This window comes from Cryptomeria japonica, chromosome 1 (genome assembly GCF_030272615.1).
Source record: "Cryptomeria japonica chromosome 1, Sugi_1.0, whole genome shotgun sequence".
NCBI lineage: Eukaryota > Viridiplantae > Streptophyta > Pinopsida > Cupressales > Cupressaceae > Cryptomeria > Cryptomeria japonica.
The window spans coordinates 162620147-162637511 of record NC_081405.1 but is presented as its reverse complement, the minus strand read 5'-3'; the positions used below and the strand labels follow the sequence as shown (position 1 = coordinate 162637511).

The window sequence follows — 17365 nt, the reverse complement described above, 5'->3', positions numbered from 1 at the left end:
TTCTCTCAAATCTAATCTTGTTCTTCTCCCAAATCTGATCTTGTTCTTCTCCCCCTTTGACAGCAATGCCAAAGGTGTATGTGCATCATCGCTCTTCTTTACTCTTGCTTCTGTCATCATCATCTCTGCTAACCAAATCAGAACATTATATCTAATCATTATATCAGATCATTAAATCAGAGCTTTATATCTGAGTTGTTCCCCCTACAGATTAGCTTGCACCTCATCAATCCTTAGTGAATAATAAACATTAGATCCATAGGATTGATGCATCTCCATCATTCTATTTCTTCCGATGTAGGGGTCTAACCCCTAGTTTACCTCTAAGAAACTCAAAGGTAGTCTTCGGTAAGGGCTTAGTAAAGATATCAACTATCTGATCTTTACTATTCACATATTCCATCTTGACCTATTTTTCTTGAACTCTTTCCCTTAGAAAATGATACTTCAATTCAATGTGCTTGGTTCTAGCATGAAGTATAGGATTCTTAGAAATATTTATTGCGCTTGTATTATCACAATAGATAGTCACTGGTTCAGATATATCTATTTTGAATCCTTCTAGCACATGTCTCACCCATATTGTCTGTGTGAAATTCATGCATGCGGCAACATACTCTGCTTCAGCTGTAGATTGAGAAACATGTGTTTGTTTCTTGCTCGTCCATGCCGATAATCTTCCACCAAGAAGAAAGGCTTCACCGGTTGTTCTTTTCCGGTCATCCACATTACCTCCCCAATCTACATCAGTAAAGACATCCAAATTAAAATATCCTTTATAGGGATACCATAAACCATAGTCTACTGTGCCTTTGAGATACCGGAAAATTCTCTTCACTGCCACCAAATGTGTCTCCTTAGGCTTTTTCTGAAATCTGGCAACTAATCCAACAACATGAGCAATGTCTGGCCTACTATGAACAACGTAGTGCAACTTACCAATCATAGACCTGTACTCTTTTTCACAAACAACGGGAGAATCATCTTGTTTAGACAGCTTGCAGCTTGTCAACATCGGTGTTCCTACCGATTTGCAGTCTTCCATGTTGAATGTCTTCAACACCTCTTTGACATACTTGCTCTGATAAATAAAGATACCACCATCCAGTTGTTGGACCTGTAACCCAATAAAGAACGTTATTTCACCAATTAGAGACATTTCAAATTCCTTTTACATTACATCAGCAAAATCCATACACATATCATCATTTCTACCAAAACTTATGTCATCTACAAACATTTATGCTATCAGCATTTTGTCTCCATCAGTCTTCAAATAAATGTTGATGTCCTCACTAGTACATTGGAATCCAATTTTGATCAGATGTGCATGTAATCACTCATACCATGCTCTCAGTGCATGTTTTAGACCACATAATGCTTTATGCAATTTACATACCATGTCTTTATCATCAGATAGAGAAAATCCATCCAATTGTTCAATGTAGACTTCTTCTTCTAGAATCCCATTCAGAAAGGTTGATTTGACATCCATTTGATAAACTTTGAATCCTTTATATGCAGCAAATGCTAGCAACATCCTCACTCCTAATCTAGCAAACGGTGCAAAGGTCTCTCCATAATCCTCACCTTCTTCCTATGCATACCCTTTGCAGACTAACCTCACTTGTTTCTTACAATTTTCCTTTCTTCATCCAACTTATTCCTAAAGACCCATTTTGTTCCAATTACATTTTTATCCTCCGGTCTAGGAACAAGTGACCATGTCTGATTTTTCTCAATTTGATCTAATTCTTCATTCATTGCATTAACCCAATCATCATCGTTTAGTGATTCCTTTACTATTTTGGGTTCTATTGTAGATATCAAGCAGAATTTTTCTCTAATTTTCCTCCTTGTTTGCACACCAGCATTCTTATCACCAATTATCTGCTCTTGTGAATGGTTTAATCTGACATACCTAGGCAATATTGGTACTGGTTCTGCATCTTCTTCTTCTTTTTCTTCATTTTCTTCATCGTTGTCATCACTTACCAGTTGAGTACCTAACTCTCCATTTGTCGGTTCTTCATTGTTTTGTGCTTCTAGTTCAATAATCACAAGTTTCTCATCATCTTTTTCAAGCTCAGATCTGTTGGTACCTTCTGACTTTCTAGAGAGATCATCTACCTTCACATTATCACTTTCAATAATCTTCTTAGTTTTCTTATTGTAACATTTATATGCCTTACTTCTATTAGAGTAACCAAGAAAGATTTTGTCATCAAATTTTTCATCAAATTTCTCAGTGTGATTATCTTTCTTAATAAAACATTGACTCCCAAAAAATTTGAAATAACTTACACAAGGAGTTTTTCCATACCATAGCTCATAGGGTGTTTTGTTGTTACCTCATTTTACTAGTACTCGGTTTAAAGTGTATACAACAGTGTTGACTGCTTCTCTCCAAAACATTTTAGGTAGATTACCCTATAATAGCATGGTTCTAGTAGCTTCAACTATTGTTATGTTCATCCTATCTGCTATGTCATTCTGTTGTGGTGTCCTCAGAGCTGACATTTGTCTCTTGATACCCTATTCATCACAAAACTTAACAAATTCATTAGATGTGAATTCTCCTCCTCAGTCTGATCTTAAACACTTCAAGTTCTTACCAGTTTCACTCTCAACCAGATCTTTAAATGATTTAAATTTACTAAATGCTTTTGATTTCTCCTTCAAAAATCTCACCCACATCATTTTTGAACAGTCATCGATGAAAATCATGAAATACCTATCACCATAATAACTCTTTGTTCTCATAGGGCCACAAAGATTAGTATGTACCAAATCTAAAATATTCTCAGAAGTACAATTCGTGCTCTTGAAATAAATAGAGGTCATCTTACCAATTTGACAATCTTTGCATATCACACTATCCAGTTTAACAAGTTGGGGCAATCCTCTTACAACACTTGACTTTATTACCTTAACCAAATTATCAAAATTAACATGACAACATCTTTTATGCCACAACCAACTGTCTTCCATTCTTGCAACCATACAATTATTAACATTACTATTCAAATGGAATAAGTTACCTCTAGTTTGCTTCTGGTAGCAATCAGTTCACCATTACCTCTAAGAATTCTGCAGACTCCACTTTTAAACTCAAGCAAATAACCTTTATCATTGAGTTGACCAACACTTGAAAGATTATGCTTTAGACCATCAACCCAAAACACATCATCAAAATTGCTCTGTCCATTTAGAGAAATTGAACCTTTACCTTTCACCATGCAGAGAGAGTTATTTCCAAAACTAACAACAACACCATCAAATTCACTAAGGGTTGTGAACTTACTTTTGTCTCCGATCATGTGGTGTGAGAAGCCACTGTCTATAATCCATTCATCACTATTCTCCATATGAGATATCAGCGCCTTCTCATCTATCAATTCCTCCTTCACGGCTACAAACACAATTTCCTCATTGTCATCTTCATCTTCAGACTCCTCATCAGACACACCTTCATCCACTGCAACATAACAATGTTTCTTGCATTTTCCTTTGAACATCCTAAACTTCTCTTTCTTATCAACATTAGGACAATTGGCGGCAATATGACCAATTTTACTACAAGAAAAACACTTCAAAGGTACCTTTCCTTTCTACTTACTGATGCCTCTTGGAAATAGTTTTGCTAACAATGCCTCAAATTCCATCACCTAATCTTCATTGTCTTCATTTTCCCAGTTACTTCCATGACTTGACCTGCACTCATGATTTTGAAATATATCATTTCCTTTTCTAGCAAATGAACCAGTAAGTGAATCTTTAAAGGCAGATTTAGTAGATTTTGTCACACTATTGTCAAAACTATTCAACTCAAAAGTTGTAAGCTTACCAATCAATGAATCAACAGTTACCTTATACTTTGAAATAGATCTAAGTTCTTGGATTGCAGATACTCTTATAGCATACTGAGGTTGAAGAGTTCTAAGCATTTTACTTACTATTGTGTCGTCATCTATTTTACCTCCGACACTCTTTATGTCACCAACAACTTCTTTGATTCTCTAACCATATTGTGCAATATTTTCTCCTTCAAGCATTCTCGTGTCATCAAACTTTCCTCTCAAGCTTTCCTCTTTGGCGCTTTGTACATGCTCATCCTCTCCATAGATTATATTTAACTTTTCCCAAACCTCACCTACAGTTTCCAATCCTTGAACATCAATATATTCTGAATCAGATAAAGTACTGGCAATAGCTTCTAAGGCTTGTATGTTCTCTTACTGCTCTTTGAATTCATCTGGTGTCAAGGGAAGAGTAGTAGAAGCAACATATTTTGTTTCAACTTGCTTCCAATATTGTACATCAAGACCTTTGATGTAGATCTTCATTCTATCTTTCTAGATCTTGTAGTTATCCTTGTTAAACTTAGGACCCTCTTTCTTCATCATCTTGACTTCCTCAGAATCTTTCCCTCAAGCAGTTAGGCTTTCTACACACAAAGGACCAAGGCTCTAATACCAATTGTTAATTCTATGAGGATTTGATTAATGTTGAGAGGGGGGTGAATCAGTATTAACACCAATTTCAAACTTGCAACAAATCTAACTTCATTTACCACATATATGCCAATTCATTAAAAAGTACCAGTAACCACTGAAAAATCTCCGATAAACTGCTATAACCGATGTAATCATAAATAATGAATAAACTAAAGATAATCAATAGCATCACATGAAAATCATTCCACACATGAACACCATATTTTTTATGTGGAAACCCAAATAGGGAAAAAACCACGATGGGAGTTAGTACCCACAAAGATTTTTACTCTTTTGAAGTACGTCCTGTTAGGAGCAGACCCTGTTAGGAGTCACCCGGTTAAGGGATTTGGATGTGCAGCCTGGTTAGGAGCTTAATGACCTGTTAGGATCAACCTCGTGAGAGGATTTACCACTCTTTTTTAGAGCTACCCTGTTAGGGGATTTACAAGATTAAGATCTGTCAGGACCTACCCGATTAAGGGATTTAATCTGTTGCAACTGTTAGGAAACAACAGTGAAAAAGTGATATGTTACTTGCACTTCTTAGCTTGCTAAATCAGATCCAGTTATGCTCCACTATTTGCAACTCTCAGGCAAATCTCACTCTTCTCTGGTATGGCTTCACACTCTTCTCTAAGACCACCGACACATTGAACATCAACTAAGCCAACATAAATAAAGCTTTCCACTAGGTCGGCCACTAAACCCTGAATTACATCATAGATCACAAATCTTTACAACTCATTACAGATCATCATATGGATCATTATAATCAATTACAAATCAATATCAGTTGTTGAATCATCATAAGTCATCCCAGCAAGTCGATTTGGTACAAAGTCAAACCCTTAGCTCATTCTGCTAAGCACTTTGCATATTCCCAAGAAATTCAATCTCCAAATGCACCAAAACATCTTTCAAACACATCACACGGTTTGTGTCGCGTTATCATCAACATGTAGACTTGACGTCGATCATCGCCATACCAAAAATCATTACCGGTTTTATGATTTCTTCATCGGTTCTAGAATCCTTTTTAAACCCTGACAAAACTTCATCAGAAATTAGAAACATGCCTTCCTATAGTCATCATAAGATGCGGTTTCGGTCAAATACTCATTACCATGATAAAAACTTACATTCCAAACCACAAATCACCAATCATCACCAATCATCCGCTTCAAGTAAAACATCTATGCATATACAGGTTAAAGTCCTATTTCACAGTCTTTTGTATATTGTCAGTAAACCCCGTCTCCGGTAGACTAAATCACTTAGATGACAAACCAAACATCAGATAACATCATTAACATCAATTGCCATCAATGACAACACAAATAACTATTCAAGTCATCTAATCACAAAATCTCAATCTCTTCATCACAAATAGTCTTCTATCCTGTATCGGTTCAGTCTTCAGACTTCAACTGCATCACCTCATATGTATCAGTTATGCAAATCATGCCAAGAAATACCTCTTGAACTTGGTAAGGTTCAAAGAAGAAGAGTAGATCTTGCCCTCCAATCCGATTGCCTTTTTAATTTCCCTCAATCTGAGCATAGGTTGCTTCCTCATTGTCTATATTTTTCCATGGATTTGGATATTGTTGTGAATTGCCCTGGGGTTGAGGTGATTATTAAAAAAAAGTCAAGAAAGGCAATAAAAATATTTGCAAAGAAAAATACCTAAATTGACCACTTTCTATAACAAGTGATTTCTTCTTTTTTACCAAGTTGTGAGTTGACCCCGTTTGCATGAATAAGTTAAAAATGACATTTTCTATCATGTTAAAATCAACAATAAGAATCAAAATGACCCCCAAGTAGTTCAAATAGCATTTTATCAATTTAATTTAACCATTAGACTTCCCCCACATTCAAGGAAAACAAATGCATGTAGAATAAATTGCCATGCAAGAAATATAGACAATTCATTGATTTGATAGAGATAAGGATCTTAAATCACAAGCAATTTAAACAAGGCTAACTACTTAAACACATTGCAAGTCAATCATTTTAATAAAGTTACAATAGGTTAACACAATCAAACATACCCTTGAGATTGTCTCCCTAATTAAATCACCATTGAAATTTTAACTTTGCATATCACTCAATTCAAGCATTACATACATTTGCTCAATGACATGGTGATAGGTGAAACATTAAGTACAATCAAACATCATATAATTTATTCTGTAATAATATTTCAATTATGACATCATCATGTTAATATGAAAGTATCTAATTAAATACAAATTAATCATTTATCAAAACACTAATGCATATCCATAGAATTAAATTAACTGGCATAATTTTTAGATTAAAATATAAAGTTGAATCGACCATACGAATTTAATCACAAGATCATACATATATCTCAAGAATGAATATGTCAAATATTTTAACATACATACAAATATAAATATCATAGGTCATAAACAATACAATATTGCATAGTTGTGTACAAAGAAAAATTGCATCACACAATAAAGGCATAATAAAGGCATAAACCCCTGTAGACCCTATAGCTTTTGTTTTGTCCTACTTAATTGCATGAATCTTTTTGTATGAGTGAAAATTAGATTTCGATTTAAAATCTAGTGATTGATTTGAAAAATGTAAGATGAATTGATTTCAAATTAGGTAATTATTGTTGAAATTATTAACTCGGTACTAGTTGCCATAAGCTCTTGTATGTTGAATGTCTTCTGAATAGGATAGGCTTGGTTCTTATTGTATTGTAAAATTATTATTATTGTTATTCAATTATTTGTTTTTGGATTCGACTGTGTATACCAATTTCTTATCATAAAAAACGAGTATACACAATCGAATCCAAAAAAAAAAAATTGAATATTAGCATGGATTGTGGAAAGCTTACTAGTTGCCATAAGCTCTTGGATGTTGAATGTCTTCTGAATAGGATAGGCTTGGTTCTTATTGTATTGTAAAATTATTATTATTGTTATTCAATTATTTGTTTTTGGATTCGACTATGTATACCAATTTCTTATCATAAAAAACCGGTATACACAATCGAATCCAAAAACAAATAATTGAATATTAGCATGGATTGTGGAAAGCTTACTAGTTGCCATAAGCTCTTGTATGTTGAATGTCTTCTGAATAGGATAGGCTTGGTTCTTATTGTATTGTAAAATTATTATTATTGTTATTAAATTATTTGTTTTTGGATTTGACTGTGTATACCAGTTTCTTATCATAAAAAACCGGTATACACAATCGAATCCAAAAACAAATAATTGAATATTAGCATGGATTGTGGAAAGCTGATAAGACTAATTATTATTGTTGTCAATGCAAACTAAATAGTGGTATTGTTTCTAGAATTTTTTTCCTATTAAGGGTTCCTAAAGTAAATTCTATATTATTATTTTTTATTCTATTCCTAAATACCTTTAGATTATGCATTTTTGTAGTATTTATTCTTAAAAAAAAATTCTTCCTTGACAAATTTAATGCTATTATTAATTTTTTTTCCAATTACTTTTCGATTATTTAACTTCAAACTTATTCTTATATTTAGATTAAGTAGGATCGAGTTGAGTGTTTGCTTTAATATGCCACTAGAGATACATGATCTATTTAAACCCATAGCATGCTAAGTTATGGTTAACAAACGCTTTCAATCTAGTGCAACATACTCCTAAATTTTTTGAGACATCGCAAAAATATGCAAGGAGGTCATTACATACATATCCTACCAGATTTAAGGGAAAATCTTTAATGATTACAACAATTTTAACTAGTACCATCCAATTGAGTTATTTCACAAACTATTGGTTCATAGATGATTCAAAAGGTGTCCACCATCAATTGGCAATCAATGCATTGCTGCTTTAGTCCTAGAACTTATAGGCCAATTTCCCATTAGCAATCTACATGAGATAGAAGGTTGGGGCTTACTTTTCATGTCCTCACTAATTGTGATGTGAAGGATGCAAGGTCTCTTCTTTAGCGCCTTTTGTTGGAGTTGACTGCTTTTTTTCCGACTTTGTGACCTCCTTCAATAGATGTGCTTATCTTATAGAGGGTACCTAAACTAAAAGCATGCCTGATAGTTACCTTGGTAGTCCATCTACTAAAATCCTTGTAACGTATTTGAGGGCTACCGTCTCATTTGTCAATGCGTATATCCTTACCATCATGCGTCATTGCAACTCAAAGTTATCGAAGGTTAAGGCAAGCATTTTCTTTGTGCGCATGCTAAGCATCTATAGATTAACAGCCTGCGAGCTTGGTTTAAATGAGAACACCAGAGGCTTCAGACAAAGAGAGTTTCAAGAGAGTCAAAGAAACTGCTGTTTCCAGCGGACCATTGATTTTCAAATCATAAGATGTGCACCTTATAACTGAGAAATTCCAGTACTCTAATAAAATACAATCCATATGCTTGACATTTGAGCATTGCTTATATTATAGAGGGTGTTAATTATTTTAAATGCAATTTATAAAAATTTGAAATTCAAGGCCAGTAAGGTGGGCACATTTTCCAGTTTCGGTGTATTTTCAAATTAAATTTTCCCCAACTCTAGCTGTAATAAGATAAGATGATTGCAAAGGCAGAAGCCACCCAATCAAACTGTAGTATCATTTGTGTTGCAAATCCTTGAGGTATTTATATAAATCTACTACTTGAACATGAACCTGATCAAACATTTGACTATTCCAAGCCCTACGTAATTCAACATATATATGTATCATTTATTCAATTAAGTTGAATATGAAGGAATAAAACATTTATGAAATATGGGTGTGTGTGTGTTTGAGAGAGAGAGAGAGAGAATTACTTGTCAGATTGTGGATAGATACTAGGAATTGGTTGTAAGTGGTTGCTAACGGTTGTGTTCTAATTGCAACCATTGGACACTTTATTTGGCTCTCATAGTCAAGGAAGGTTATATATATATATATATATGGAACGAGGGTTATAATTATTGAAGAAAACAAAATGTTCAGTTGAGGAGAAAATATTGCAGCCATTAAGAAGAATCTTGTTATAATTTCTGTTGAGAATGAAACAGTTCAATTTGTTCTGCTAAATGCTAATGTATGGGACAAGACACAGATGCCTCAACAAACAACTACAAAATATGACACCAATGCCAAATCTGTGATCTTCATACTCTGCTCTGACTTTTAGACCTTGAATCAGCCTTGATGGACTGGACTAGGGTGCTAGGCACCATAGTCCAGACCAAAAGGGCCCAATTTTGAACCCTCAAGGTCACCTGTAAGAACAATGAGATAAAGCAAAGACAAAAAAAGATAATAAACTAAATATCAAGGGTTTTGAAGTTAATTTTCAAATCTGATCCACTTGGAAGGCATGAAGATTCGAAGATTTTAAGGCATGAAGTCAGGAGTGGAAGGAATCTGAACTACCTGCACACTAGTACTAAAATTGCATGACCAACATGTAAGCCTAATTAATGATTTGGTGGTCAGGTGTCCCTCGTTCCATTTGCTATCAAACTGGTCATCCAGGGTGATGGTATGATACTGAGGGTTAACCACCTATTAAAGCGATGTGTACTAAAGAAATGATAATCAAAGCACATAAAAGATGAATCAATGTCTCTAAATATGGAAATGATAATCAATTAAACTCAGATATGAACATCCCCATAAGAAATTACGCAAGCAATGTCCTGATTTGATCTAAAACACTGAAATATTAATGTATTATATATATATATGCCAGTAATTAATGAGTTATCTATTGAATTACCATAAAAAATCTAAATAACACACCTAATCAAGCTCAATGCTCTTTTCATCTTCAACAACAGCCATATGTTACACCAAAGATCATTAGAAAGTGTATTGCTAACATTTAGCCATCAGACTGAATCGGAAGCTCTTTGGTCCTCAAAATCATCCCAGGCCAGTTGTAAATTACAAATATTGATATTTAGCTCAGCCTCAATAGAACGACTGGTGAACCTTTTAATGATGTTATAGTTGTACAAGCAGAACTCATTTTTTAGGTCATTTTTAGCATACCCTTGGCCAAAACATTTTCCTCTAAAATTGAGATCCACCAAATATTGTGCATCTCAGAAATGGAAAATCAAATGAGGCTGGCTTGCGCACACCATGTTTGAAGACAAATTTGGAGATACTGCCCCTTGAAAAGGATATGATGCCAAATTTTAATCCAGACAAACTATGATCCAGCACGATAAGCAGCTTCATCCATCCAAGTCAGAGACCCTGCCAAAAGTAGCCTACTAGGAAGCTCCCCAGGACAAGGAGCAACATAAGTAATCTTCATTCTGCAAAAGCATTAATATTTCTGTTGTGAAGACCAGTTTGAAATATGGAATCCAAAATAAAAATCACAGTTCTAAAAATTGACTGAATCTGATACTAAATCAAGAGATGTTTTCAGCTCACCTCTGTACATCAACATCTGTTATATGGATAAATCCAGCAACATTGCTGCAAATGCATTTTAAGGAAAAATAATTAGCTACACACGTAAGAAAATGGCCAAACCATTAAGATATGCCCTACAAAAAAAGAAATTGCAGTGAGTAGTATAAAAAACAACTCAACACAGCTCATACCTACTGAGTAGCTGATCAGGCTCCTTGGCATAAGAAACAGCAAGTACAACATGCAGAAGATCACTGTTTATTGTGATCTGAACAACACGGTTAGGATCTGCTGATGGTTCTGCACCAATTGGAAGGGCAGAACGTGGTGCTTGAGGACCTCCACCAATTCGATATATATGTAAATCACTGAAACTTGCAACACTGGAATGAGGGGACAAGTCATTACTGGGGCCATAGAAGTACTCCTACAAGATGAACAGATTGATATTTCAAACTTCAGGAGTATCTTGGGTTCTTTAACTGTTAATTTCAACGACACAAAATTGAAACAAGAGTAGGCCACTCACCATCTTAGACAAAAAGTTGAATAATATCTGCAAACACTACAAAGGCATACAGAAAGCACTTAACCTTTTTTATTAACTTGGTCATAAATTTGCTTACTTCTTGTCACTTAAAAGGTTGTCTCTTATCACCTACTTCCCATTGCAGTACAATCATTTACCATTGGTGGACCTCCTTTATATCAAAGGTTGAGATGTTTAAAGTTAAACATGTCACCCACATGTTCAGATTTTATTGGTTCTTTTATTACTCATTAAAATCTAAAATCAGAATTTCATAGCCTGTCAGGAAGGAAATTCATTGTCATCAATTCTTTGGTGCTTCCAATCACTTAAGTTTGAATACATCGTCGCAGGAACAACGTAGGACAGCTTGTTTGTCAACGTGACAAAATTCTTGTCTACAGCCCTTCTAGTGACTAAGAGAGTTCGGACCCTGGGTCAGGGAAGCCATTTCAAAACATGGCATGGAAGAATACGAATAACAGTAAAACCTGTAATATGTGTTTTTGTCCTTCAGCCTGAGTATCCCGGTGACTATAATTGTATAACAGCGCCCATCTGTAAACCAACAGGTTCAACATCTTTCTGAAAAGGTCCTGTTCATTATATAGTTTAGAGGTCAAAAAAATTAAAAAATTGTTAAACCAAAGAATCTCAGAAATAAAGTTTCAAATCAGGTGATTTGGTATATAGGAAGTTACTCCCTTCATTAAGTGTATGTGAGCCACCGTTTGAAATTGAATGGAGAGGTTGTTGGGTCAATTGAACCCTTGCCTTATTCTTCATTTGTACTTTCCTTCACTCAAAGACGTGATATTTCCAAAGTCCATATTTAATTTAAAAAGCTTCTGGCAGAAAACTGTGTAAATTTTTTAATCAACATTTCGAATCATCCTCCATGATCTATCATTTAAGATGAGGAGAAATATGAATCACAGAAAATAATCTGAAATGTTGATTCAAAAACTTTCACATAGTTTTCTGTCAGAAGCTTTCTAATTAATTCTTTTCACTGTTCACCTGAAATCCTCCAGTAGTATGGACGTCTCACACTTTTGATGCTATTCCCTTTCCTTCTTTTATCTGTATTGGATGCCAGTGGTAAACAGTATGCAAATTTTTTTGTGTTCACCTATGGAGGCATGCTTCCTTCACAGGATTTTTATTTTATAAAGCCTGGTCAGACCACTCACTCTCAATAAAGCTCTCTTTTGACTGTAGTCCCATGGGACAGAAACGAAATCACATTCATCATTACAAGGCACTTTACAAATACACGTTATCATTACTCATTTCAGCATGCATTTGTACCCAAAGGCTTCAACAAAGTCATTTAATTTTTGATCTCCAATTTTTGACAAGGCGTCATAGCATTTAATGCCAAGTCTTTGTTTTGCTAGCCTCCCCATCATTAAAAATACAATGTTATCAAAGGGACTTCATACATTGTTATCATACCTGTTGTGACCATTTCATACATCACCCCATCACAAACGGAGACCCCTCTTTTGCTTTTAGTTTTAGGTTTTAGGATAGATTGGCAGCAATATGATCCTTGAGATTTGATGAGGTTGAGTTGACTTAGTCCTCAATGCTTTTGAAATGAAAGATTCATGATGATCATTCCATTTGATCATCATTGGCTTGCAAAATCAGAGATGAAGTGCTGAATTCTGTTGAATGAGAGTGAATGCTTGGGAGGAGAAGCTAAGGCCTAAACAATCATGAAGCGGCTTAGGGCAGGGTAATAAAATGAGCAAAGTTGAACATTTGAAGTCATTTCCTTTGCCCCTTCAAAAGTCCAATCAGGCTTGAGAGCATTTCCTTTGCCACCTCAAAAGCCCTATCCAGCTTGTGGTCATTTCCTTTGACCCCTTTAAGGCCCAACCTAGCATTTCCTTTGCCTGGTCAAATCCACGATCTAGCTTGGGCACTTTCTTTGCCCTCTTGAATGTGCGATCAGCTTTTGAGCACTTCCTTGACCTCATTGAAGCTCAATCAAGGTAGGAGACCTTTGAAATTTTAATTGAGGTTGATTATTTGATGTTTTTTCAGCAATTTAAGAGATCTTGAGCTTAAACAAACAAGGTTGGTGTCATTGTCTTTGACCCCCAAAATCTTCGATCAGAATGATGGCATTTCCTTTAGGGCGCCAAATCCATGCACTTCCTTTGACCCCCCAAAACCACAACCTTCCCTCATGCATTTCCTTTGCCTAATGAGAATCCCGGTCATGCTTGAACGTTCCTAATAGGCTATGAAAATCTGATACAAGGCAAGTGAAGGGAGCGAATTGAGTGACAATTCAATTAACAAGTCATGAGCACTGTAAATGCTCACTCAAGGCCACGATTTAGTATTTCCTTTGCCTAGTGAGATCTGTGACCTCACACCAAGGCATTGTCATTGACTATGCAAATCCACAAACTTCCTTTGAGGCTTCAAGAACCCGATCGCTCATTGTCATTGACCCCCATCATCCACAATAAAGGGGAGAAACATAAGTTTTAGTGCCAACATATGAGGAGGGACCCACACAAGGTATACGTTATGATTCAAAATTTCAAAAGAAAGCAAGTCGGCTTTTGCACATTGAAAGATGTTATGTTGCAAAACATTAAATGAAAGGGCGAGTCAGCTTGGATTGAAGAGATGCATCCCTCCCAATCGCTATAAATCAGTGATTTTTGAGTCCAAGAGACAGTGAATTTCCCTTCCGAGGAGGAAAATCTACCAACTATAACAGCAAATTCTCATGCAGCAACAGCAAATTCATCATCAAAGGAGACAGTGATTTTGATCCCAGAGCAGTGAATTTTGTTAGTCAATTGATGAACCTTGTCAATTCACAAGAAATCAAAGACAATTCTGCTAGATTGAGGGCAAAATTGGGATCACCAGTCAATTACAAAGTCAGTTCCAGGTCTGAAACAAGCTGTTTTAATTATTTTCATTGAAAAATCAGACCTTAATTCACTGATACAGCTTCATGGCTAGGGTTTGTGATGAAGTTTCGGGCATTGAGATTATTTTTTAATATGCTTTAGAGCACTTGAATTGATCATTTGACAAGTTTTAATGCAAAATTCATGGCTGTTCGGTGATTATGTTCAAGTAGGATCAGGTTTTCCAAGCTAAGATTTTAGATTGAAAGCCTAGGGTTTTAGCAATATTGAAGATTTTAATGAATTATCAGCCTCAAGCAACAAAATTGCTAACTTGGGTGATTAATTTCAGCTTGTGAGCATTGACATCATATCAACAAACTAACTTAGACGCCTCTTTCAGGTAGAACATGGCAGCCCCAAAGACTGGAGCAGGTGTAGGCCAGACCCTCATCAAGGAAGACTCAAAGGGAGAGGATTTGGAATCCAAAATACCATCATTTTGGAGCAACGTAGGTGACACCAACCTAGGAGGAATGGACATGAAGAAGTTCCAATGCCCCTTCTATACAATCAAACCTTCCAGATTTTCAAGGATGATGATCGAGAGTGGGATAGTAAGAACAGCAGGCTTCCCTCCGGCTATACAATGCAATGAGCTGATTGTCAAATGTGCCAAACACTATGATGCCAGCACAAGTACGATGGTGGTACCCGATGGTAGAGTACTTACCTACCTATTCGAGACAGCTATCAGCAAAGCTTTCCACATACCCGATCCCAAAGGCATGGTTTACAAAAGCAGGGAAGGAGCACAGGCAGTCTATGAGGATGACCTCGACAAATGCCTTGGCATAATCGACAACTATTGGTTATTGAAGAGTAGGTCCGGCATATCCAAGGTACCCACCAAACTTCACAAGATTGATTTTAAGGAAGAGTTTAGTGATTTGATCATTTTTCCCAACTGAGTTATGGGAATCTCTCAAGCATCCCAATTTGAGAATTGGATGTTCTATTTGTTAGACACAATGTGCCACTGAGAGGGGGGGTGAATCAATCGTTTACAAACTTTTACCTTTATTTATCTAACAGAAAGCAGACTTACCGGTTAGATGGGAGACTATCACAAATGCAATCACACATGAAAGGGACATCACATAACACCAGCGTATATGAGGAAAACCCAAGATGGGAAAAACCTCAGTGAGAAATGTTGTTGGGGTCTACTGCTCCAAACCAACCTCACAATGAAACTCTGATTACAATGTTTAGGGCACCAACCCTTGATTTAGGGCACCAACCCAAGGAGCTACAACCCCTGCACCGAGCTCCAAATCAATGGTCTACTATGAGTATATTCAATTACAAACGTAATAATCTTGTTACAAATGAATTTTGTAACTCTTCTGCAAATCTCTCTACCGGTTCTCCTCTCTCCAATTCTCTCCCGGTTCTTTGCTTACCTCTCAGCTACAACTCTGTCTCTTGATGCAACTTACTCTCTTCTTCACCTTCACCGGTTCAATCTCTTCTTCTTCTTTTCCAGTTCAGCTCTCGCCGGTACTACACTGTCGGTTCTTTGCTTGCCTTCTCTACAATCTTCTGCAATTCTTCTCTGTCGGTTCACTCCTCTGTCAAACTCAATGGCTGACTGTCGGTTGCCTCACTATTGCCGATTGAACTCTTCAACCTTGTTCTTTCTCACACTCAGTCTCTTCTTCTTCTTCTTCTTCTTGAGCACTTGACTGAATTCACTTCTTCAGCAGCGACACCCTCTCATTCAACAACAACACCCCTTCATCGATTTTGGCTTGCATATTTATAAAATGGTTTTCCTGCCAAAAACCAATTCAAACTTTGGGCGGTTAGGGTTTCTTCATGGACCTTGAGGCAAACTAAATCCAATCAAATCTCATTAGATCTGATCGCCTTAATTGATGAACAACAACACATCAATCAACCTCGCCATTGTCGTGCCTTCCAAAACACGCCATCCATATTTAGCAGCCTGCTTTTAATCTGTCAGCTGATTTCTTGGTCGATCACCAAGAATGGTTTCACGGTTTCCTTCACCTGCCTCGATCTGCTCAATCAATCTGTCCTGGATCTCTATTGTCAGTTTGACCTCGATCCACAAACCTCGGCTGCACATCCCATGAATCACACAGTCAACATAAATGTTGATCTGCCACCATCTACCTCGCGGACAGGCACTTTGCCGACCTGCGCATGCATGCCACCTCAACTCCACATAGCATCTTTGTCGATATCCATCTCAACAAAGACCTCTGTATCGACTAGGCTTGGTCACCGACAATCAACACACAACCGATCCATCTTTTCTGTCGATATCTCACACTTTGTCGGTTAACCAACATGTTTGTACTTTGTCGCTCGTCTTCCGGTGGAACACTCAATCAGTCAGCACTCTTGCTAACCTAACTTATGCACATCCTCATCAAATGGGAGTCTTCTACATCTGCACTTTGTCAGCATTACCGATAAACATCTTGATGACACCATGTCATCAACCTCTAACTGTTTCCATCAGAGGCAACTGCATTCCGGTTGCACTCTCTATCTATAGTTGCTCGACCTTGCCTTCTTCATCATCAGCCCGAACATCATCTCAGCCGGTTTGTCAAGTTGACATACATATCTTTCAATTCTTTCTTTTTGTCCTGGTAGCACAACATGCCAACTCTTTCTGATCTGGTGCACATCTCAGATTTCATGCACTTGAGGCATCCTTTTGTTTCACCGATAGATCCGGCAATCACCTGCCTTTAACTCTTTTCTTTTATCTCAGAGGACTATGATGCACACCATGCATAATAGGAGATAAGCTCCACTTACCGGTGGGAGTGGATCTTTGTCATCTGCATTCTGCAATGCACCAATGTGGCTTCCCTATTTGAGCAGCATATCTTCAAACAGGCACATGTGATCCGGTTGGGGCACATTCACTGTCAGTCATCTCTTCAAGTAGTGATTTCATCTTTATCCAATGGGAGTCCTGCCGATTGACATCCACACAATGTACCGGT

The 17365-nt window shown here is 36.6% G+C and overlaps 1 protein-coding gene across 3 annotated transcripts in view; it reads right to left on the bottom strand.

Annotated features, from left to right (window-relative positions):
• Positions 1-10175: 10175 nt before the first annotated feature.
• The window catches only part of LOC131042645 (protein CLP1 homolog), a 109896-nt gene continuing 102706 nt past the window's right edge, over positions 10176-17365 (bottom strand). For all 3 annotated transcript variants that reach the window (XM_057975963.2, XM_057975961.2, XM_057975962.2), the window contains 3 exons: positions 11093-11328; positions 10920-10964; positions 10176-10798 (listed from right to left, as the gene is read on the bottom strand). In XM_057975963.2, the coding sequence (XP_057831946.1) occupies positions 10690-10798; positions 10920-10964; positions 11093-11328 (390 nt within the window). In that variant the 3' untranslated portion in view covers positions 10176-10689. The remainder of the gene's footprint in view (positions 10799-10919; positions 10965-11092; positions 11329-17365) is intronic.